The sequence below is a fragment of the Pyrus communis genome, chromosome 1 (genome assembly GCF_963583255.1).
Source record: "Pyrus communis chromosome 1, drPyrComm1.1, whole genome shotgun sequence".
Classification (NCBI taxonomy): domain Eukaryota; kingdom Viridiplantae; phylum Streptophyta; class Magnoliopsida; order Rosales; family Rosaceae; genus Pyrus; species Pyrus communis.
Window position 1 is genome coordinate 4,217,726 of NC_084803.1, and position 24,946 is coordinate 4,242,671.

General features: G+C 38.2%; 5 protein-coding genes and 1 non-coding gene across 6 annotated transcripts; 3 read left to right on the forward strand and 3 right to left on the reverse strand.

The window, feature by feature from the left end:
- The first annotated feature begins 638 nt into the window (after positions 1-638).
- LOC137715873 (WD repeat-containing protein ATCSA-1-like) lies at positions 639-4,536 on the forward strand. The gene is made up of 8 exons (XM_068455230.1): positions 639-1,449; positions 1,792-1,970; positions 2,294-2,537; positions 3,079-3,233; positions 3,345-3,434; positions 3,637-3,705; positions 3,788-3,863; positions 4,197-4,536. The coding sequence occupies exons 1-7, from the start codon at positions 879-881 to the stop codon at positions 3,827-3,829; spliced, it is 1,350 nt and encodes a 449-aa protein (XP_068311331.1). The 5' UTR covers positions 639-878; the 3' UTR covers positions 3,830-3,863; positions 4,197-4,536.
- On the reverse strand, positions 4,168-6,360 carry LOC137713623 (increased DNA methylation 1-like). The gene has a single exon (XM_068452949.1). The coding sequence runs from the start codon at positions 6,358-6,360 to the stop codon at positions 4,168-4,170; it is 2,193 nt and encodes a 730-aa protein (XP_068309050.1).
- A 2,355-nt stretch (positions 6,361-8,715) lies between these two features.
- LOC137713925 (F-box/kelch-repeat protein At5g43190-like) lies at positions 8,716-10,152 on the forward strand. Its single transcript, XM_068453287.1, has one exon. It carries the CDS (start codon positions 8,799-8,801, stop codon positions 9,936-9,938), a length of 1,140 nt encoding a protein of 379 aa, XP_068309388.1. The 5' UTR covers positions 8,716-8,798; the 3' UTR covers positions 9,939-10,152.
- A 998-nt stretch (positions 10,153-11,150) lies between these two features.
- On the reverse strand, positions 11,151-13,584 carry LOC137718125 (mitochondrial outer membrane protein porin 2-like). Its single transcript, XM_068457632.1, has 6 exons — positions 13,309-13,584; positions 13,138-13,205; positions 12,335-12,445; positions 12,168-12,254; positions 11,876-12,084; positions 11,151-11,707 (listed from the first exon to the last, which is right to left on the reverse strand). Exons 1-6 carry the CDS (start codon positions 13,358-13,360, stop codon positions 11,401-11,403), a joined length of 834 nt encoding a protein of 277 aa, XP_068313733.1. The 5' UTR covers positions 13,361-13,584; the 3' UTR covers positions 11,151-11,400.
- TRNAT-AGU (transfer RNA threonine (anticodon AGU)) lies at positions 13,552-13,625 on the reverse strand. The gene has a single exon. It is a non-coding gene; the product is annotated as a tRNA-Thr (tRNA).
- Positions 13,626-15,986: 2,361 nt separating this feature from the next.
- On the forward strand, positions 15,987-17,765 carry LOC137715641 (U-box domain-containing protein 4-like). The gene is made up of 2 exons (XM_068454985.1): positions 15,987-17,092; positions 17,535-17,765. The coding sequence occupies exons 1-2, from the start codon at positions 16,112-16,114 to the stop codon at positions 17,610-17,612; spliced, it is 1,059 nt and encodes a 352-aa protein (XP_068311086.1). The 5' UTR covers positions 15,987-16,111; the 3' UTR covers positions 17,613-17,765.
- The last annotated feature ends 7,181 nt before the right edge of the window (positions 17,766-24,946 follow it).

The window sequence follows — 24,946 nt, forward strand, 5'->3', positions numbered from 1 at the left end:
GTTAAGAATGTTATCTTATAACATCATTCAATAATTAAGAAACTTTAAAGTAATATATAACGTTTTATAAATAATTCAAAATGAGTTAATCATAGAGCTAGTTTAGGAGTGTGTTTTTTTTTCTTTTTCTGAACAAACGTAATCTATACTAAAGGTGGGGTGAGGTAACTCTAATAATAGGTTAGTAATAATATGGTTTAAATTCATTTTTGTCGAGAATAGAACCTAAGATCTCTCACTTACAAATAAAAAAAAATTATTGAACTGTAGTACTATGTGACAGATTAAAAATACTTTTAAAATAGCTGAAAGTACTTCAATTGTTTTCTCATAATTCACTTGAATTTTAAAAGCACACTCGAATTAACAACCCTAAAGTTGGACAAGGATCCTCCTTGTGAGGATAGGAGGATCAATCAATCCAATCGTCTCCGTTCAGGGTACGTTTTGCGATCAGTTTTTTTTACGTACTATTTATATTTAATTTTAAATAATAAAATTTAAAATAATTTCTAACCGTACGATATATAATGGACGATCACGATTGATTGATTACCTGAATTCGTGTGAGATGATCCTATTCGCCTAAAGTTGTTAATTTTGGATAGACTCTGACATACACTGTCGAAATGCGGAGGTGTCACCTTGTCAAACTGGATACCCCGAACCCGCTGAATAATCAATCCCAGTCGACCAGGAGGAAAATCAACGCGAAGCAGAGAGGAAGAAGAAGAGAAAACGAAGGGGTGAGAGAACAAAACCTGTTCCGGTTTGAGAATTCGGAGTGAGAGAGAGACAACACTGCAATACGACACCGTTGCGTTGTGAGCCTCTGCTTTGCTTTGCATTTGGCAGAAGAAGAAGAAGATGCTCCGAAAATGTGGCGGCAAATCGGGGACAGAGAAGCGGGAAAGCTCCGCCCAAATTCGTTCTTAAATCGAATCAAGTCCACACGGATCCAAACGCTCCAACTCTCCAATCACAAAGACATCATCTCCCCTCATCGCGGCTCCGTCAACACTCTCCAGCTCGATTTGACGGAGGGCCGGTACCTGTTATCCGGCGCCTCCGATGCTTCCGCCGCCGTCTTCGATGTCCAGCGCGGGACCGATTACGGACGCGGCGGAGCTATCACGAGGCACAAGTGCTTGTTTGCGGTGGATAAGCAGCACGAGCACGGGCATAAGTATGCGGTGTCCTCCGCCGTGTGGTATCCGGTCGACACCGGACTGTTTGTGACGGGTTCGTACGATCATCACATCAATGTTTGGGATACGAATACGACGCAGGTAGTGATGGACTTCAAGATGCCGGGGAAGGTGTACCGGACTGCAATGTCCCCTCTGGCAACTTCTCACATGCTAATTGCTGCCGGTACTGAAGATGTTCAAGTTCGCCTCTGTGATATTGCTTCTGGGGCTTTTGCTCACACCTTGTCTGGCCACCGCGGTATGTCCTGAAATTTGCAGAATTAAACGTTTGATGCACATTTGATACATACAGAGTTAGAAAAATCAAAACTTGATATCATGAGTGAACACATGAAACATTGGGGATGAAAATATTGAGGATATAAATAAGGATTTTGTTTGAAATTTGGGGTGGATGATCACGAATATTGCGAAACTTGCTTCTTTAAATAACCTGGCCTACTCAGTTTTCTCAGCATTCTGTAAATTTGTATCATTTCTGGTTGAACCCTGTAATTGTATAGTAGGCGCAAGGCTGTCCTGGCATTTGTGGACAGCAAGAAACTTACGATACACCGTGTTGCGTTTTTCATGATGGCAGATGGTGTGATGACTGTGGAATGGTCTACTTCTAGCGAGTGGGTATTGCTTACAGGTGGATGTGATGGTGCAATACGTTTTTGGGACATTAGACGTGCCGGATGTTTTCGTGTTTTGGATCAATCTCAGTCTCAGCTTGGGAGGCGTCCACCCATCCTGGAACGCTCTACCACAATTAAGGTTTTCTTCTTTGCTTTGCTGAGCCAAAAGCGTTTGTTTTCAAATTACTGATCGTGTTCAGTGTTTATGATTATATTATTTGCTTCACAATTCGTTTGCCTATTTCACCAGCAAATCTGAAATGGTTCTCTATATGTTTTTGGGAAATGTTATTTCCTCTTTCTCAATGCACAACCGTTATATGCACTGTCTATTTGTTTGCATTATTAGTAATATTTTTCATTGAAGCTTGTAGTTAGTAGGAGAATCTAGATTTAACTGGAGAAAATTATTATGTTGAACTTTCCCTTCTACTGATGATATTTGATTTTATGTCCGGTCAGGGTTCAACAGTTAAGCCCTCGTCACCAAGTCAAAGCACATCTGCAAAAGCTCGGGCACCACAAAGGAAACTTTCTAATGGGAGTGGTGCAAAGCACTCACTCATTGGTAAAAATCCAGTAAAGGGATCTATGAAGCAAAGATTACATCCAGGGATGCTGTCTAGTCAGGATCGCGCCACTGCCCATTACGGTGCTGTTACTGGATTAAAAGTCACTGAGGATGGCATGTACCTCTTAAGTGCAGGTTGGGTTATTTCATTTTGAACGTTTGTTATATTTAAGAAGGAGATCCATTTGGAATCGTCTATACCTATTTTGAATCCCTTTAACGGAGATGATATTTATAATAATCATAGTGGTTTAGGTTCACTCTTTACGTTTTTTAGTTATACCCATTAGTTTATACTTCATACTACTGCAGGTCACTGACAAGTGACAGGTACAACTTAAAACCTTGATCTATATTACAGAATAACAAATACACTTTAATCTGACAAAGAAATGAAGAATACACTTTAAATCTGGTGAGGTGATCAAATATTCACAGAATCAGTGCAGTTTAACCTGATTTGCTGGTGTTGTACAGTATGGATCACACTTCAGAAATATGACCTCCAACAGAAAATAAAAATAAAAAGAGAAAAGCATGCATGGGGGCCCTCACCTTAGTTTCCTTTTAAATATATAAATTATTCCCTTCATGCAAAAGTCAGCTGATTGGTTTTTTCACTCGTTCCTCACCGTTCCTCACTGCCTATGTCATTGATCAAGCTTTTGCATTTCAGGTTCCGATTCAAGATTGAGGTTGTGGGATGTAGAATCTGGCTGCAATACTTTGGTGAACTTTGAAACCGTGCGTATGCAAACCAGCAGGCCCATACAGTTAGCTACAAGTCAGAATTCGGAGCTTGTTTTTGTCCCCTGCATGGCAGCTGTGAAGGTAATGCCTTTTTTGTGTGTAGGTTTTAGTCTTTCTGAATTTTACATGTGGATTAAAATTCAACCATTTTTATAAAACTTCAAAGTTTGACATACAGATTTGTTTTTTCAGGCATTCGATATGTGGTCGGGTAAAACATCCCTGAAATTTCGTGGTCACTATGAGCATGTAAACTGTTGCTGGTTTAGTTCACGGGATCAGGTACTCTTAAAAAAATTTAGGATTTATCTTTAGGCCTTCTCCAATCAACACTTTATAAACTAAAATGGCAAGTTAATATTCCAGTCAGTTGTTCCAACTTCAATGTCAATTAATGGGAGCTGTAAACCTTTTTCTAAACCTTTTTCTAACTGTCCTAATGAAGTTTGTCCTCATGAATTGTAATTCATATCTCACATTGCAGGAATTGTACACTGGTGGCAATGATAGACAAATTCTAGTTTGGTCGCCACCCAGATTGGTTTCCAATGAGGTGGTACACCTGATGGTTTTTTGTAACTAACCGTATTAGTTGCTTAGCAGCCTTGTAGCTTACACATTTTTTGGAAATGCAGGATGAAGGGCCCTCTAAGGACGAGGATAATTGGAGCGCCTAGCATCTGCTGTGCTTATGATCCTCATTTCTACTAGGTAGAGTGCCTTGGTCTTTCTCTGGCGTTTTCTGTTTTGCTTTTAGATCTAAGAGGCTGTATTTGATAGGCAGTCATTAGTGCGCAATTTGTATTTTTTTTTTTGGCGTGTATATATGTAAATTTAAATTCATTCTTAAGTAGAATCAAGGAACAAATTCATGGAAAAAATTGTGCGCTGAAGAATTAAAAGAGAAAACTGAGTCAGTTCCAAATGAAAAACGAAAGTTGATAATTGATATTTAGTTGAAGAACACATTAAAAAATTGTACATAATTACCAGATGTGTCTGTCAAATATATCTCTCAATAATCTGTTCGGTGATTCTGTACAGTTACACCCTTACAAGATTCTGGAATCAACCTAAAGTTCTGTTCGTTGTACCATGCCAAGAAACTAGGTTCGTTGTTGTCCAATAGCATGCAGTCAACATCGTCAATAAAAAACTTGTGACCGGAGGCAATATTCCCCAATTCTTGGTCTAAAGCTCCATTCTCCGGCTGATTGTCTTCCTCCTGAGTTACTGTAGAGATGGCACCAGGCAATTCATCAAATTTGGTACTTCCTTCAAATGGTATGATTGCTTGCGTCGCAGAGTTGGTCTGTTTCAATACTTTATGGCACATGATGGTGCCCTGGAAATCCATGAAAGTATAATTCAGAAACTGCGTTCTCTCATCAGCTGTCATCTTTGAAAACCCAAATGAAGTGCTAGTCCATGTATCCAGGGTACTAGATGCAGAAGGCAAAATCAGTCTCTCAACTCCCAAGTTGGCGAGCTGGTTTTCAAGCTCATCCATCAGAACACGACACATTCCTTGTCTACGATAATGGAACCTAGTTGCCACCAGAGGCACTTCCACCACCTCACTGTAGATCCTCACACAAGCGACGGTAATCACTTCCTCATCTCTCTCCAAAAGCAGTGTGTAAAACCTTCTGAAGTTCAAGCGGCTCAGGTCCGACTCTCTGTTGAAAATAATGTCCTCGACAATGTCTCTTTTTGTGTAAGGATCCTGAGAAGGCTCGAAACACTCGTGCATCACACTCAGAGCCAAATTGAGCTTGCTGTAGTTTTCTGTCAAGTCCTCCATATCAGAATCAGATGGAGGAGAAGGCATCAACAGTGTCCAGGTCAGATTGTCAGGACCCACTAGAATTCTTTTCCCCACGATCTTGTTGATCCCCAGATATATGCCCTCACATTTTCTGCTGCAAAACCAGTTTCCTTTGGAATCCCTTTCCAATTCCTCAACCCCTTCATTCCTCAGGCACCCATAGTGGTATTTTTTATCACATTGGCCACATATCACAAGACCATTATTTCTATCCTCCTTAGGGTTTCCTTTACCACACTTCACACAGCAACACGATGGGCAGAACCAATCACCTTCCGACACATCCTTCATACCAAGACAACTAGTGTGGAATGCAGCGGGACACCGATCACAGAGAATCAGATCGCCTCCAAAGTGACACACAGTGCATATATCATCGTTCTGATCACGAGGAGGATGATGATCTTGATGCACATTGCCAGTCGTTGCTTCTTCATTTGACCTCGTGACGGTGTTGGTGCTTCCTTTCCGACTCTTCATCGTTTGCCTCTGACAATCGTTGAGAGTCCTGCCATCTTCCAATATAATGTGGGCGCTTGGTCGATGGTTTGTGCTACCAGCGTGTGTTTCAAACGCAGTGAGGGTAAACACCTTGGAACAACAGTCACACTTGATTCCCTCGCGAGTAATCCGACCCGTCGCCAATGGACTGTCAGTGCCTTTTCTAGGGCGGTAGTGTACCTTAGCGTTCGGGGACACAGCATTACTGTCGATCAACCAAGACAGAACTGTCCTAGGGTTTCGAGTGCCAGGATCCGTGATCTCGATCTCTCTCGCTCTTTTGGTAGACCGTAAAATGCGTGTGGCCTGCTGTTTACTAGCTTTGTTCTGTTTCTTTAGCCTCTTCATATCCACATGAACCTTACCTCGCTTCTGTTCCGGACTCCAGTCATCATCGACCATCGATATTTTACCAATCTTTCTCTTCTTAACTGTTTTCCCTCGCTCCTGTTTCGGACTCCAATCATCATCTACCTGCGAGATTTCACCAATCTCTCTCTTCTTAAACGTTTTCCTTGATGTCGACCGTGGCGTAATATCTACTACAATATCAAGAGTAGCAGAGCACTCCACGGAATTCGAACCAATGCTTTCGGAAAATACTCCTCCTCGTCCTGGATAATTTACACAGGCTTGGCAAGCCATGCGAAGCGAGTAATAAACTTTTCCAGTGGGAGACTCGTACCGCAACTCGATCTTCTGCTTCTTGGTTGCATACCAGAACTTCCATCCCAAGGCGGAGAGGTGCCTTCTCGCCTTCTCGGTAACCTCAGAGTTCCCACGGCCGTTCTTTGTGTTGTCATTCGCCCAGTACTGAACTGCCGAGGGGCATAACTCTGGTTCCACGGTAAGTACCGGCTTTCGCTTCACAGCCTTCATCAAATCTTCAGACCCTAAAAACCCTAATGCAGAAAAGTACAATCCAAGAACTCAAGAACTTGCGAAAGACAGAGAAGTAAGTAAGAGGAAGAGGGAGAGGGGGAGGGAGAGGGAGAGTTGTATTAGGGTTCAAAATGATGGAGGAGAGGTATGGGATATTTAACTTGGGTGCTACGGAATCCTAGTAGGATCAGGAAACTATTGATCTCTGGCCAGATCAACGGTTAGAATTCATCTCCACTTTTTTTCCTTCAAAATTTGTTGGCATTGAGCGAAAATCTTATCTCTGTAAATATTTGATGATGTAAAAGAAAAAAACAGTAGTTGGAGAACAACTGAGAGATTAATGGTGAAGTATTTGAGACGGTTGAGGATTGTTTTATATGTATGGGCCGGGTCGGGTTTCCTACCGGGCTGAGGGTATCTGGTTTTTGAAATTTATTTATTGGAAAGTTTCCAATTTATTATTATTCCTAATCCAAGTAGGATTAGGGATTTCAATTCAAAATGTTTGGCACCAACTCGTGGGCGAATCACTATGAGCCGTTGATGAATCATTCCAAAAAGTGAAGAGGGCTCAAATCAATGGTCAAAAAGCGTCCTTGATTGCACGAAACGCGAGGTTCCAAACGCCGCGCACCGAATTTCATAGACAATTATCCCTTCCAACATTTGTTGTATATAAAATTGGAAACATCCAAAACAACTAAAGCTCCATTAGCTCAAATTCTAGTTTATAATTATATTTAACAAATAACAAATCTGGGTCATCTTCATATTTTGCCACAAAAAATCAGTGGGAAATATGCAAAAAGGTGATTTTCCAGTCTTTTTATTTTTTTTACATATGATCGAATATCTTAGTAGATACAATATTACGTTTATACTCATGTGTTTTGAGTTCGAAATTCTCTCTCCCTTAATAATAAAAAATTAAATAATAATAATAAATCGTAGTATGTTTTAGTGTCTTGTCTCATTTTTATATTTAATTAGAAGTCTATGGCAAGCTCTATTTTATTACATATACAATAGTATTATAAATGAGGTATGTTTACGTACCCGTAATATAGCAAGTTCTATTTTTATATATGAAGTCTATGGCGTATTTACGTACCTGTAATCGGAATCAAAATGTGGAATTGAATTTCGATTACGGAGTACTCGAGCGTTTACTAAATCCCGAGGAATTGAAAAAGTGGTGGGACCCATAAAAATTTTGGAATTCAATTCCTTCTTTTGGAGGAATCGGACCCCTAAGATATATGAGGTATTTCAATTCCGCCATATCTCTATGTTTCCCTAGGAAAATTTGGAAATCAAATGCACTGGGTTAGAGGGAGAGGGAAAAGAAGAATAAGAGAACACGATTACAGTGGAGTTTATTTGCCATCAGATACCCAAGACTTGAAATAGATAAACTTGAAATCATAATGGAATGGATTGAGATAGTGAGAGGTGACAATGAGGAGTGGGTTCTTTGGGAAGAAAAAGATAAGATGAGTGTGGGGTTGAGTTATTTTTTATTTAAATAAATATATATTCACTTTTTTTAAAAGAAAAACTAATGAAAAATGTTTGAAAACTTTGAGTTTTAACGATAAGGACAAAATAAAGGGTAAAGTGAATAGTACCAAGTTTGACTTTTTAGTGTAAAAATGTGGTTTTTCATTAAAGTGAACAGTACCGTAGGCTTTTCGTTAAAACTCCTTTTGTTAATGAATTAGTATATAAAATTTTATTTTATAGATTTGGAATAAGGGTATTTTTGTAATAATCTTGAATTATATTCCGAATCTAGTGAATTAGTAAACACTTATATGGAATCAGTACTTTTGACTTCGATTTAAGAAAATTTAAGTAAACAGTTTTAACAGTAATCAAATTCCAACTTCTTTCCATTCCAACTTCTCCTCAATTCAATTCATTTTCAATTCAATTATTCTCATTCTAATTACAGATTAGTAAACAAGCTAGTAGGCCCTTCTATTTACTTCTTCTAAATTGTTATGTAAGATAATGACATTCGTCACCTTCTTGATAACATATCATATTTTTACATACAAAAAAAAAAGTGTTTTTTATATTAAAATCCGTTATCTAATACAAAATTATTAGAAATTAAATGCTACTTGAGGAGTAATTAAGTGGTACTTAAGGAGTGATTACGTATCATTTTAATTGGCCAGGTTCCTGATTTAGGTAGATAAACATGCGGCCATGTCTAGATCAAATTCTTGATGCGCACTTGTTTTTCCATCCCAAATGTTGCTCTAAAAAACGATTAATCAGCTAACACTTGATTATGTTTGAATAATTAAACGCATTAGTGTAAGTCAATGCTCTCTCTCTCTCTCTCTCTCTCTCTCTCTCTCTCTCTCTTCGCATTTATCCTTAAAAGCTACAAACTCTCTTTCCTCACAAATGCTCTGTTTGAAATGAAAGACCACTCTCCGCCAAATCACTGCGGCCAAACTACCGCCGTCTCCACCTCTCCTTCCACCCCACAGAAGATGGACGCCAGGATATGGAGCAAGCTGCCGGAGGAGCTCCTCGATCTTGTCCTCTCTTTCCTCCCTCTCAAAAACTTCCTGATTCTCAGATCGACCTGCAAGCGCTTCAAGTCTCTGTTATTCTCTTCCTCCTTCGTCTTCAAGCACTCCTCCGCCTTCCTCCTCCTCTCCCACCCTCAGTGCTTCCGCCACTTCCCTCTCTACGACTCCGACGCCGCCACCTGGCGCAAGCTACCTCTCTCTCTCTCCGCTCCGCTACCCTGCGCTGCAGGCGCAGCAGCACAAGCCTCCCTCCTCTGTGCTTCCGATGGGTTGCTCTGTTTCTCTCTCCCCAATTCGTTTCTCGTCTTCAATATTCTGACCAAGTCCTCGAGAGTGATCAAATTTCCAGATTGCCCTTTTGGATTCGAGCTTTTCTCTTTGATATCCACCCCTGCTGGGTACAATCTGTTCATGCTCTCTTCTCGGTCGTCGTCGAAAAGCACTTTAGTCTACCATTCAAAGGCGCGATCGTGGCAAAAGTTTGACTATACCGAGACGATTTTAAGCGACAATTGTCACCAGAAGGGAGTTCACTTCAAAGGGTGTTTGTATTTCGTGACGCCAGAACCGTTTTCGATTGTCTGCTTCGAATTCGAGAGCGGGAAGTGGGAAAGACCGATTCCGGAGCTTCCCACAGAGCTCGTGTTTGCTCGGCTTGTCAGCGGAGGAGGAGGGAAGAAGCTGTATCTGATTGGTGGGGTCGGCAGGAATGGGATTGCCAGGAGCTTGCAAGTGTGGGAATTGGAATTTGGCGGCGGGATGAAGTGGGTGGAGGTGGAAAGCTTGCCAGACAGGATGTGCAAGAAACTGATGTCGGTTTGCTTCCATAACTACGAGCATCTGTACTGCTTTTGGCATCAGGGTTTGATCTGCGTCTGCTGCTACAATTGGCCGGAGATTTTGTACTTCAAGATCTCGAGGAGGACGTGGCATTGGATCCCCAAATGCCCGTCTCTGCCGGATAAATCCAGCTGCGGATTCCGGTGGTTTTCATTTGTGCCGAACTTCCATTCATCTGCCTGAGGACAAAGACTTCCCTGAGGCGACGCACAAAGATGATTAAGTTTAGTTGTTTTTTTTTTTCTTTCTCAATTTCTCCTTCTGCTTGTAGTAAGTAGTTGGGTTCTTTGCTTGATTCGATTCTGCTTCTGTATGTATTCATAAGGGGAAATCTGTTTAGAGAGTAGATTTTTTATATTTTATATTTGTGGGATTTCAGAATATTGTTTTGCTTTCACTGATCCTTTGTAATGATAGACAACACGGATTTGGATCTCGCCGGATCCCCTCCATGGGGATCCTAGGATCAGCTAACACGTACCGATGGTGTTTTACACAAAACGATGGTGTTTTACTTTTAAGAATATAAAAAGTATTTAATTGAAATTGTATGATTTTTTATCAACAGTTCGTGTTCGTTGATCTCTAGGATCCCCAGGGAGGGGATCCGGTGAGGATCCAAATCCAGACAACACCTCCCTTCCTTTTATTCAGTAGTCCAAGTGACGCGAATTTATAAAAATATCATATCATTATAGGTAGTATTTATATGTAAATTTACGAAAATATTTAATATTCAATGAATATAATGGCATTGGTTGTTTTTAGAAATAAAAAGTTTGTGACTAAAAATTTGCTCACAAACAGGAAAATTTAAAATGAAGCCTTATAAAATGTCATATGATAGTTTATCAATATTTTTCCATTATGTTAAAAATATTGATAAAATTTGTCAATTTTAATTGAAATTTAAGAATTTCTTCAGTGTGAATTATAATTGAGATTAACCCAAACGTTCAATAATTTTATATTCAAATTTAAGAATTTCTTCCCCCATTTGAAACGTTCAATATTTCCACACATGGAAGAATTTTCAATGAATACGACTTGGCTAATCCTTGTTTGTTTGCTACTAGTCGTTTAAATAATTTTATATTATACCAAAAACCATTCTAAAATAATATTAGCGTGTCAGTTACGCATATGAAGATATTTATTGAATACGAGAGGAAGAAAATTATATTCTTTTTCAGCTCAAAATTACAAAATACGCCGTTGAAAATTGTAGCGAGAGAAAGCAAAGGGTGGATGGGGTTCATTAATAGATTCTCTGTTGCTTTCCAAACTAATTGTCAGGAAGGAAAATTGCAAATGAATTTTAAAAGCAGACTTTTCAAAAACAACCTTGAAGAAAGTTTAAAGACTAATTAGAGAAACACGAACAATTCGTAATGTAACTAGGAATAAATTGTTGTCGCCTTATAGTAGATTTTACTTCTCACATATCCCTTGATAATTTATGTCTGTTGATCTTCTTCAATTCATCCGATTTGACGGCCAAAAATTAAAAAGGTGTGTGAAGTAAAATGGAATGTGTGGATATCATACCCGTATGAGTACTCATTACGTTGACATATCACTGTTTACACAAGTTTTTTCTCGTGAAACAATTGTGAAATTTCATTGGCAAAATTCTTAGAACTGTTTAGGGCTTGAGGGAGAGCGCCAACCCCAAGTTCGGATTCCTCTCTAATGCCTTGGTGTCGAAGGCTGCAGAGAGTGTAAGTGAAGATTTGGGTGTGAGCTGGTGCTGTAAAAGAGCCCCAAGATTGCCGTGGTTGTTGAGCCTCGCCTTCACAACCGTCTCAGAGTCAACCACGTATGAACCTCCGACTGTTAGCATGTTCTCGTTCGTGGAGAACTTTCTGTTCACCTCTCCAACTACAGCTCCCCCCTTCAGCCTGCTCAGTTGATGCACGTATGACGCCCGTAGTGAATCTCCTTTGTCAGCCCTACAAAATGAAAAGAAACATGTTTGCCATTTTCTTTGCCAATACAATTACTCTCCTCAAACAATCAAAGCAGAACGAAAGTTCATGTGTACAAAAATATTTCATCAGTCTAACATTCTAACAACTATGTTTATTTTTTGCTTAGTGACCTATAAATGATGAACTTACAGAATCACAGAAGCTGTTGAATCGTGCTGTGTAAAGCTGACACCGGCATTGTACTTAGAAAACACTCTGGAACCTGTCAAGAAACTAGCTTCTGCTCCAAAGGCAATGGCCGGGGTACCAATGGTTGCCGAAAAGTCCACAGCAGGGGACTCGTTCAGACCAACAGTGGTTGTGAAGGATGCATGTTCATGAAGATACTGGACTTCCAACTGCAATATATTGGACAAATGACTATCAGTTTCTGTAATAATTGTAAATTCATGTCCCATTTGATGCTAACAAAAGCCGATACCTTGCCAGATTTGTAATCAGGGAGTTTGATTGAAGCGATGGTTTTGGTAGAAGGCAAGATGTCAGTGACAGCGAGCACTGTCGAGACCTGCTCAAAAAAGAGACCACTGTCAGAAACAATTATCGGACTTCAAACTTGAGAAGGAAAAACGAAGGTTAGTAAACCACATTTGATTGTGTATCAGCTTTGAAATCGAGCGCGACATTCTTGTATTTGTATTGTGCTGCTATAACCCCAGAAGACAGACCTCCTTTATTAGCCAAACCCGAGTTGAGGGCCTGAAATCAGAGATAAATTCATCATATCTAAGTATCTAACTGCTGAAAGCCTTTAAGAAGAAACCATTACAATCACAACATGGAACTAGTAAAGTAATATATTCTCATTCTCAACGAAGAAAATAAGGAAATTCAAGGGGAGTTTCCAACGAACAACAACACACATCCCTGTTTAGTTCATAAGCAAGACCAAGCACCAAGCAGATATACAAATAGCAAACTTTTAAATTGGCACTTCAGCACAAATCTAAAGAGAATGGGAGTTATCACTTCAGTGTAATCCTATTCACCGAACCAGTCCAACATATCAACAAGCTTGCATGATTTGAATTGAAGCTTACAATATTGTACAAGAAACGTTTCAAGAAGTCATTTTTATTCTCTTTGAAGAAAATAGATTCGGAAAAAGGCAAAGGGATCCAATTGAGCCCCAATTTTTCTCCCTCAAATAACCTAAGAAAACCAAAATACGCACCGTGAAGATTCAATTGCTTCCAATCCAATGCAGCAATTCAAGAAACACTTGTTGCCCATTACAAAAAAAAAAACATAAATAAATGAAAAGAAAATCCCGCCAGCAAACAACTGATAATTCAAATCGCAAACCAACACAATACATAGCATACCAAAAATTGACAACATAAAACTTCCAACAAATTAAAAATTGTTGAAAAAATATTATTTGGGCTTACAAGTCCAGTTTCAGTGTAGGTGGTAATGTTTATCTTCTGGTCAGTGTTGTAGTCCTTGTTAAGCAAGTCTGCAAATTCAAGCAATCAATACATCAAAAACCCATATCAGAAAATTCGAAATTTCAAAATTTAAGAATTGCCCAATAAAGATTTAGACAGAGAGAGAGAGACCTGTGGCTTTCTTGCCAATGGCGGAGAAGAGGGCAGGGCCTCTGGTCGACATATCTGCGGATGGAGAGCAGAGAGAAACTTTTGGGAGGTTTTTCTAGAGAGAGCGAGCGGGGAAGAGAGAAAGGGCTGCCTGGGGTTTATGTAAAACCCTTGGCTGCGGTTTTGGGGTCAGGCAAACATGTTTCGTGTGCGTGAGGAAAACGAAAGAAACAAAAAAACAGGGAAAAAGCAGTTGGCATAAATTGCTCTCGTTGAGAGTCGAACTCAAGACCTCCCGCTTACTAAACGGGTGCTCTAACCAACTGAGCTACGAGAGCGGTTGACAAACTCCTGTATACGTAATGTATATATCTTTAAAACACTTGAGGAGGAAAAAATATGTATAAGGTTATGCTCGCTTACAATACAAAACCCAACCACACGATCTGCTTCCATTGAAGTTTAAACATCAAATTACGAGGAATTCAACTTGACTGCCAAGTCTTCAATTAGATGAGGTAAATTTTTTGCATAAGAGCTTCTAATTTATCCTTTCTAGACACTAAAACCTAACAAGTAATCTTTGATATGGCTTAGCAACTATATGGAACGTGTAGCACTAGTTACCAATTGATTCCGATAGTGGATCCACATATGAACCAGTGTAATCAAATGTTCCAACTTCTTATATCTTTCATATTTAGAGTTCATTTTTATGTTTTTGAACATGGTTATCACAAGAGCAAGATGTTTGACAAGATGTCTCAAACAAGTCGAAGTAGAGTAAGAAGCCATGAACAACAAGCCAAACTAGTGTACAGAGTTTCTTTAACCATTGGATTGTCAATCCCTCCGGGAGCTGATGGGTAAACAAAGTCCCAAACTTTATGCCACAGAGTCTTATCAAAGTATTCAGCTTTAGGTTCTGACTGGCCTAACTGGTTTGGAACCTCATAAATAATGGTAAGACAAAAATACCCCCCCCGAAACTTTCACACGACGAAACAAGCTCTCGAACTCCTGCCTTCATTGCTAGCTAGGTTCTATCAAGATCTCCATAGTTTTCCATCTGATTCTTTGTTGCTTGTGTAAGAAGCAACCCATTGAAGGGCAGCCTAGCCATGCATCTTCATAAGCACTGGGAAGTGGCTTCTCTTGGGCAAGTCTGCGCTCAACAGAGATAGCTACAACTTTGGCTTCTGAGACCAAGCAGACGAGAGATAACGGTAAGAAACGAGAAGGCATGAAGATTCATGGTAAAATGCACCAGTGTGGAAGGAAACCAAGAAACATACCCAAATCATAGCCAAGGCTCAGACAGTGTCCACAGAGTGGAATAGTAGAAGCCAGCAATCCAATCCGCAACTGTATAAAACGAAAGACCAGTATTCAGAAATTTGATAATTTGAATTATTATCTACTTAATTAGGTTTTTTGTCAAGCCATTAATAGAAATTAAAACTATGAATTATTATTGTTTCATCTGAAGTCCGATTGTACTCATAATTTGAATTTTCTCACTTCTCCTTAGGATGTGTTTGGTACGCAGAATATAATTCGTTGAAAAATAACTACCGATGACTTTTCATAGGGAGTGGGAAATACATTTTACCATTGCTATGTTTGGTGATGTCGGCGGTGATCAGGGTCTTTCGATTTTTAATTTTTTTTCCCCCCCACCGGCTATGGGCGGTGCTGACTCCTCACCTGTATAGATGCAAATACTGGATCAAACCATGTGCAGCCCATCAAATAAACAAATCAAATTGTCGTATTTATGTCCTACGTGGCACACAACCAGCATGCAAACGTAGGAAGACGCAAAACATACCTTACTATACAGGGGGAAATATTCCATATCATTAAGGTTTGGACTTTGGAGTCCCCATGTGAAAAAAGATAGCGTTTGAGTCAAAGTTTTTTTATCACGTGTAAAAAAAGAAAAGTTAAAACCCGTGGAGTAATAGATTGAAGATGAGCTTGTTAATCACAAAGACAATTCATCATTTGCTTTGTTTGTACCTAAAACACAAAGAGAAATCAAATAAAAACACGGTCACAAAGACAATTCATCATTTGCTTTGTTTGTACCTAAAACACAAAGAGAAATCAAATAAAAACACGGTAAATTAGATTCAATTGTACAATGTATCATGGAGTAATTGCTTGGTCAACAACTGTTTATGCATCACAGAATTGATCGAATACAATAAACATGCTGATTACATTTTACTATATCACGCACTTTGGTATCATTATATCTAAAAGCAATTAACTTAGTAATAAAAATGTTAATGGTACTCTATTAAAAGTTTAACTTTCTACTATTTTATATTTTTAACACAATATATAATACTTGTACGATAATTAACATAAATTGTGAAGTGTCAAAATATTCATAAAATTTCAACTTTTAAAAAAGCTTTTTTATCATTTCTCACCCAACAAATATTTACAATTGTTCATCGAGCGAATTACATAATATCTCACGAATAACAAGCTTCGAAAACTTTTATCGAGTAGCGAACCTTCCATGCACGCGTTAAAAGAGACCCTTCGTACGTGCTCTCCTCGCCTCCAAGCCCGACTCAAATTTCTCAATAAAGCCGCACGTGTCAGCGAAAACCCCAAGGCCTTCGTCCACGTGGTACCATTCCCAGCCTTCTTTTATATCTCCCTACATCTCTTCCTTCCTTTTCTGAAACCAGAGGCCCCAACCACCAAATCCGAATCAGAACCCGAATCGGACCAAACTTCGCCGATTCGATTAGTTTTCGGTGACGGTTTTATTCGTTGAAGTCTGAGAAATTTCGGAATTTCAGATATGGAGACGGAAAATCCAGCGAATTTCAGTTACATGGGGAGAAACTTCAGTGATCTGAGCAACGGCGATAACTCCTCTGCTTTCAGCGAGTGTAACAGCGATAGATCCGGTGAGTTCCCGACGACATCGTCCCAGAGCCGGCGGCTTCTGATTGCCTGCGCTTCCGACAACTCCGACGATATGATTCAACAGCTCGTCGCCGTGCTCGAGGCCGGTTCGACTGAGGAGCAGAAGCAGGCGGCGATGGAAATCAGGCTCCTCGCCAAGAACAAGTCCGAAAATCGGCTCAAAATCGCCCGAAACGGTGCGATTAAGCCGTTGCTTTCGCTCCTATCGTCGTCTGATCTCCAGCTCCAGGAGTACGGCGTCACCGCGATTCTCAACCTCTCGCTGTGCGACGAGAATAAGGAGCTCATCGCTTCATCGGGAGCGATCAAGCCGCTGGTTCGGTCGCTCAAGACGGGGACCGCCACAGCGAAAGAGAACGCCGCCTGCGCTCTGTTCCGCCTCTCGCAAATCGAAGAGAACAAAGCCGCAATCGGACGGTCGGGAGCGATTCCGCTTCTGGTGAACCTTCTGGAGTGTGGAGGCTTTCGTGGGAAGAAGGACGCGTCGACGGCTTTGTACTCGCTGTGCTCCGTCAAAGAGAACAAGATTAAAGCCGTCGAGTCGGGAATCATGAAGCTGCTTGTGGAACTGATGGCGGACTTCGGGTCGAACATGGTGGACAAGTCAGCGTACGTGCTGAGCGTCCTCGTGTCGGTGCCGGAGGCCCGCGCAGCGTTGGTGGAGGAAGGCGGGATTCCGGTACTGGTGGAGATTGTAGAGGTGGGGTCGCAGCGGCAGAAGGAGATATCGGTGGCGATATTGCTGCTGCTTTGCCAGAACAGTGGGGTCCACCGTAACATGGTGGTCCGCGAAGGAGCGATTCCTCCCCTCGTCGCTTTGTCTCAGTCCGGCACCAATCGCGCCAAGCAAAAGGTGAGTATATTCCGGCACGTAAAAATAATCAACATTTCCTTTCTCTGTTTTTTTTTCGGGTCCAATCGGTCCACTGGTCGACGACCCCTCGAGCCATCGTTGACGTGCGGTGGGCTTTTGAAAATATTCCCCAATTTAATGGGGTTTTTTGTCTTGTGGCGTGGGCCACGTCAGTCGGGTGGCATATTTTTTTTTCCGATTTATACTTCTTCGGGGAAAATTAATTCAAAATCCCAGTTCTCCCCCCAATTATGTTGCTATTGTAGTATTGTACACAATTAGACCATGGGTAGGATCGTCATTTAAGTCGTAGGTTAGTCTCCCAGTCTCAGCCACTTACATTATTTTGTCGTTTTTTATATATATTTTTAAATAATTTGGTGCGTGATGGGGGAGTGGTTTTGTATTTTGATCGTCGTTTTGTGTGTCTTTATGGGGACAGGCGGAGACACTGACAGAGCTTCTACGGCAACCGAGGTCCGGCAAAGTCGCTGCACGAGCGTCAGACGTGTCATTATAACACCACCCACGTCACCACCGTGAGCCCACCACCTAGCTATGCTCCCAGATATAGCAATGGCCATGTAATCAAACAGGGAAAGAGTTAAAAAAAAGGAAGAAAAATCTAAAACTTGTAAATATCTGTGTTGAATTGAGCTCAGTTTGGTTTGCCTTTTTGGAGCTTATCTTTCTTTATATAAAAAAATTAAAAAAAAATAAAAATTAAGGGGGGTTGGATTCAATTGGAATTTTTGAGAGATTTTAATTTTTTAAATGAATCTAAGGGTATTCAATCAGGATTTTAAGTGATTCTCAGAAATTCAATGTACATTCAATTAAAATTTTAGGATGGTTTATTAAAATCTTTAGAAATCCAAATGTATTTAATTAGGATTTTAAAAAAGTTTATAACATTCCAGATGTATTCAATATGAAATTGATTTTAAAAAATTTGAGAAAGTTGAGGAATTAGAGGGAATTAGAGAGATTTGGTAGTGTATTTTAAGTATCCACAAATCTCACCTCTCTTCATGAGATTTTGGAAAATTGAATCAAATTTTTATATGAAATCTGTGACATCCTACATCGCCCAGGGTAGTGATCCTTAAATGTATATTTCCATCCCTACCTAGCACGAGGCATTTTGGGAGCTCACTGGCTTCGGGTTCCGTAGGAACTCCGAAGTTAAGCGAGAAGGGGGCTAGAGCAATCCCATGATGGGTGACCCACTGGGAAGTTGCTCGTGAGTTCCCAAAAACAAAACCGTGAGGGAATGGTAAGCCCAAAGCGGATAATATCGTGCTACAGTGGTGGAATGGGTCCGGGAAGTGGTGCCGCCCGGGCGGGGATGTGACAATTTGGTATCAGAGCCTAACCCTGGCTGCGTGTGTGCCGACGAGGACGTCGGGCCCCTAAGGGGGGTGGATTGTGACATCCCACATCGCCCAGGGTAGTGATCCTTAAATGTATATTCACATCCCTACCTAGCACGAGGCCTTTTGGGAGCTCACTGGCTTCGGGTTCCGTAGGAACTCCGAAGTTAAGCGAGAATGGGGCTAGAGCAATCCCATGATGGATGACCCACTGGGAAGTTGCTCGTGAGTTCCCAAAAACAAAACCGTGAGGGAATGGTAAGCCCAAAGCGGACAATATCGTACTACGGTGGTGGAGTGGGCCCTAGAAGTGATCCCGCCCGGACCGGGATGTGACAAAATCTCTACAAATTAATTAAACTTCATAAAAATTCATGGATTTATAAATCCATTAAAATCTCTCACATTCTCAATTGAATACACCCTCTAAAAGAAATGTGTCTTAAAGACTATCACTAGTGGCTAGTGTGTTTATCGATAGTTCATTTTGTGTGTTATTTTATTGGTTAATTAAGGAAATGTGGGAGTTGAGGGGAAGAAGAATAATTGGAAAGAAAAGTATGTTTTACTTCCCACTAAAATCAACCGCTTTTTCTCTGTGATATTTTTCTTTCACTTATCAAATTATTTTTTTCAAATCCGCCAATTGTGAATGGGTAATTTGATACTAAATTACTATAGAGAACGCCATTGCGCGACTTAATTCAAACACTATGCAGTGTAGTTTAACATACCCATATGTTCTATTAAAAAGAAAAGGGAATGATTAATCGAGTGGAAAGGAAAAAAGCAGTACGAAGTCTGGAAGGGTCGGTGGTGGGAGCGGGATATATTGCTTTTAATAAATCACGAGCCTTGCGTGCATGAAAGGACGATGAGGAAAATGAAAGTGGTGTCTCGAATGGGGTTAAGGATGATTGGGCAACTTTTGGAGAGATTTTTCAGTGTGATTGGTATACGATGTAGTATATCACGTCTTATTATACAAATGACGATATATGTGTGTTAAAAAGTTAATAACTTAAAAAATAAAATTTTCCACTATTTATATAAAAATATGTAATGTATCATTCGTATTTCCGGTACAACCAAAAATTTCTCTAGCTTTTGAATTCATATAACGGGTCATTTACCACACTGCTCAATTTTTTGGGTTTTGTCCACCTTGGTCCTCGAGACATTATTTTCTTCCAAGTTAGTCCTTCAACTTTTGCATGCTTGTATAAGGACGAGTCGTTACTTATGTTGAAATGTTGAAACATGCTGATACGTTATGTGCAACAAGAATTTTGACCATTCAAAAAAAGTTGCTCATTAAAATTTAGCAACAAACTTACCACCTCAACTTCTATCGATTGGATGCCATTCATGGTTTGCAGACTCAATTTAGAGACGTGATTCACATTAACTTCATTCTAGTTACATTGCTGTTGTGCTAATGTCACTTAGGAACAAGCTTCTTATGTTTTGAATCTCGACTTTTTTTTATTCTCTATATAAAAAGAAAAATCTCATGTCTTTGAGGAAGATCTAATCTCAAAAACTGAAATGGCTAGTAAAGGTTGCAATACATTATTTTAAAGGTAATGTCCTCAACGAGCCTGTCACGTGGCCGTTTTATCAGAATTTTTAATAGAAAGCCACCATTCGTCATTAGTAATCACACTTGCAAGAGTTTATGAACCAAAGGGGGAACCAAAGGGGGAACCAAAGTGTTGAGGGGCAAGTTTGCAAGAAACCATATATAATTAAGCTTTTATTATATATCTTAAAGTCGAGGGATGCAAAGTGTAATTAGACCTATGATTAACCTTTCGTTTTCGAAGGTAATTAATATGCCATCCAAGTGCTTCCACGTGTTCAAATTTCTGTTATTAGTAGGTTGGTCGTTTGGTCCCATCATCAAGGGTCTCGGTTGTGGGTCCCACCCATGACGGCTATCTACTTTGAAAAATTTACGGTTGGCTTATGGATTATTGCCACGTTGTTTGGAATATCCAAAACCAATTAATGTGCTCTTGATTTTGTATTTCCTAATTTCTACTTTAGGGCTTGACAAATGGTCTGAAATTTGGGAGAGAATTGAGGCGAGCTTCTTGGGTTAGGGTTTGTGACATGGAGTAGGATTCTCTCCTTGTTTTCTTTTCTTTTTTTTATTTTTATTTTTATTTTATTTTTCTTCTTATTTGAACGGTTATGATTAAGTTACGTCAACATCTTATATTAATTTTGTTATAGCAAAAGAAAGACAAAATAAAAGAATGTGAATGGAGGGGATGAAAGAGGACGGGAAGGGGATGGAAAGAGGAAAGAAGATAATCCTAGTCTTTGTGAGATTGATAATTTGATGTAATGCATGCAATCCACATCATATGGAGGAGAATTCTTTGTGGATTTTTTTGTCAAGATTCTCGAATGCTCACATTTTATCTATTTATTGTATATTATGCGGTCAGTTTTTGTTACATAATATTTTTGTTTAATTTTAAATAAAAAAATTCAAAATTATTTATAAATGTACGATGTACGATGAACAGGTAAAATATGAGGTCTAGTAATCCTCACAAAAAGAATCCGGATAAAATCTAAATCTACATCACATGCATGTCGCGATTCACGTCAAATGTTTATATATTATTATTCAACAATTATTAGATGCTTTTGTCCAAGAACGATAACGATATTTCATTAATTTGAAATGAAAAAAAAGAAGTTAAATACACAAAAAGCCTCCTAAACTTTTATTTATAGTTAAATTTGCCAGGTTTAAATTTCTCACATTTCATCCATTTGGCAATAAAATAAAATAAATTAATTTAAAAAGAAAATAAAGAAACGACATCCATCCGTTCATGTATCTGTCTATCTCTCTCACTTTTCATCTATCTAATCACCCATCCCAACCACTCCAAACCTCAAACCACCAGCCACCTCCAATCCCAGATCAAATTCATTCCCACCCTTTTTCCAGCACTCCAAATTTAGACCAAATTGAGCCCCAGTACCACTCCCGCCAAAACCAACCCAACCCACAACCTCCAATGGCAGGTCCCAGATTTCGGATCCAAGCTACGATCCCCTTCTTTCCTCCCTGCAAACTAGACCTAGCAATTTATTACACGACCCATTAACACGACACGTAAACGACACGAAAATAACGGGTTTCGGGTCAACACGATAACTAATCGGGTCATTATCGGGTCACACGATAATAACCCGTTAATAACGGGTCCTTAACAGGTTTACACGAGAGTGACACGCGGGTAACCTATTTCGACACGATAAGAAAAATGCTATTTTGATGATTTTAATTTTTTAAACTACTAAAAAAAACTTACTATAAAATGCAATGGATATAATGAATATGTATATATTGTTCATTAATTATTATTCTATTATTATTCTATATAAATTTTAAAATTTAAGTTTTATTTATTTATTTATTTTTATAGTATATTATAGGCAAAGATTGAGATTAAAAATCATAAAATACATTAAAAATAAAAATATCAAGTAATTTAAAAATACCAAAAACATAAAAAAATTATAATAATTAATTTCCCGCCTAATATTTCAAAAGTTTCATCCATTTCCCACCTAATGTTTGGGAAATTTTGCAACCTATATCCATCCATTTCCCGCCTAATGTTTAACCCAAAGAAAAATAATAACCAGCTTTTCTTTTTTTTTTTGTTTTATCTCTTATAACATTTTAACTTGAATAAAAATAAAATACGTAATAAAAAACATAAATGTAATTTTATTATTAAATATCATCACATACTAATTGAAACATAGTCTAATTAACACTTAAAATATATAAATAATTAATATATTTATTCCAAGTCATCAAAACGATAAGATTCATTAACGCTTAAGGTTTATTTATACTTTCATTAAGTATAACATCAATTTGTATCCCATCAAAATGATGAAAGTATGAATAAACTCTCAAGTGTTATTGAATTTATCGTTTTGACGGGATACGTATCCTACAAAATTAATTTCAACAATCCAACCGTCAAACTTGTTTATACATGCTTCGAGATCGCATACTCCAAAAATTGCAAAAAACAAATATTCAGAGATGAAGTAATGAGACAAAACTTTTCAACGGTTATAAACGAAAAATCACGATTTAACGGTTATTTTAACTCCGATTTTGATGATTTTTTGCAGCTACACTCCTTGACCTTATATGAATACAATGAATGAATTCGATCTTTAATTTAAAATATTTACACTAGTGGATACCACAAAATCTTATGTTATACTTAATTAAAGTATAAATAAATTCTTAAGTGTTAGTTAATGTATCGTTTTGACGGGATACGCATCCTATGAAACTAATTTCAATGATCCAACCGTCAAACTTGTTTATACATGTTTCGAGATCGCATACACCAAAAATTGCAAAAAACAAACATTCAGAGATCAAGTAACAAGACAAAACTTTTTGACGGTTATAAATGAAAAATCACGATTTAACGGTTATTTTAACTTTGATTTTGATGATTTTTTACAGCTACACTTCTTGACCTTATATAAATACAATGAATGAATTCGATCTTCAATTTAAAATATTTACACTAGTGGATACCACAAAATCTTATGTTATACTTGATGAAAGTATAAATAAACTCTTAAGTGTTAGTGAATCTATCGTTTTGATGGGATACGCATCTTAGAAACTAATTTCAACGATCCAACCGTTAAACTTGTTTATATATGCTTCAAGATCGCATACGCCAAAAATTGCAAAAAACAAACATTCAGAGATCAAGTAATAAGACAAAACTTTTCGACGATTATAAACAAAAAATCACGATTTAACGTTATTTTAACTCCGATTTTGATGATTTTTTACAACTACACTCATTGACCCTAAACAAATACAATGAATGAATTCGATTTTCTATCTAAAATATTTACACTAGCGGATACCACAAAATCTTATGTTATACTTGATGAAAGTATAAATAAACTCTTAAGTGTTAGTGAATCTATCATTTTGATGTGATACGCATCCTACGAAACTAATTTCAACGATCTAACCGTCAAAATTGTTTATATATGCTTCGAGATCGCATACGCCAAAAATTGCAAAAAAAAAACATTCAGAGATCAAGTAATGAGACAAAACTTTTCGACGGTTATAAACGAAAAATCACGATTTAACGGTTATTTTAACTCCGATTTTGATGATTTTTTACAGCTACACTCCTTGACCCTAAAAAAATACAATGAATGAATTCGATCTTCAATTTAAAATATTTACACTAGTGGATACCACAAAATCTTATGTTATACTTGATGAAAGTATAAATAAACTCTTAAGTGTTAGTGAATCTATCGTTTTGATGTGATACGCATCCTACGAAACTAATTTTAACGATCTAACCGTCAAACTTGTTTATATATGCTTCGAGATCGCATACGCCAAAAATTACAAAAAACAAACATTCAGAGATCAAGTAATGAGACAAAACTTTTCGACGGTTATAAAAGAAAAATCACGATTTAACGGTTATTATAACTCCGATTTTGATGATTTTTTACAGCTACACTCCTTAACCCTAAAAAAATACAATGAATGAATTCGATCTTCAATTTAAAATATTTACACTAGTGAATACCACAAAATCTTATGTTATACTTGATGAAAGTATAAATAAACTCTGAAGTGTTAGTGAATCTATTGTTTTGATGTGATACGCATCCTACGAAACTAATTTCAATGATCCAACCGTCAAACTTGTTTATATATGCTTCGAGATCGCATACGCCAAAAATTGTAGAAAACAAACATTCAAAGATCAAGTAATGAGACAAAACTTTTCGATGGTTATAAACGAAAAATCACGATTTAACGGTTATTGTAACTCCGATTTTGATGATTTTTTACAGCTACACTCCTTGACCCTAAATGAATACAATGAACGAATTCGATCTTCAATTTAAAATATTTACACTAGTGGATACCACACAAATCTTATGTTATACTTGATGAAAGTATAAATAAACTCTTAAGTGTTAGTGAATCTATCGTTTTGATGGGATATGCATCCTACGAAACTAATTTCAACGATCCAACCGTCAAACTTGTTTATATATGATTCGAGATCGCATACGCCAAAAATTTCAAAAAAACAAACATTCAGAGATCAAGTAATGAGACAAAATTTTTCGACGGTTATAAACGAAAAATTACGATTTAACGGTTATTTTAACTCCGATTTTGATGATTTTTTACAGCTACACTCATTGACCCTATATGAATAAAATGAATGAATTCGATCTTCAATTTAAAATATTTACACTAGTGGATACCATAAAATCTTATGTTATACTTGATGAAAGTATAAATAAGTGTAGATTTTTAAAACCCTCCAAATCTCATGAACAATGTTATTTATTTGAGTGAAAAATTAATAATAAGAAGTGTGAAAAATGTAATCACTCGTAATGAAAAGCTTTACAA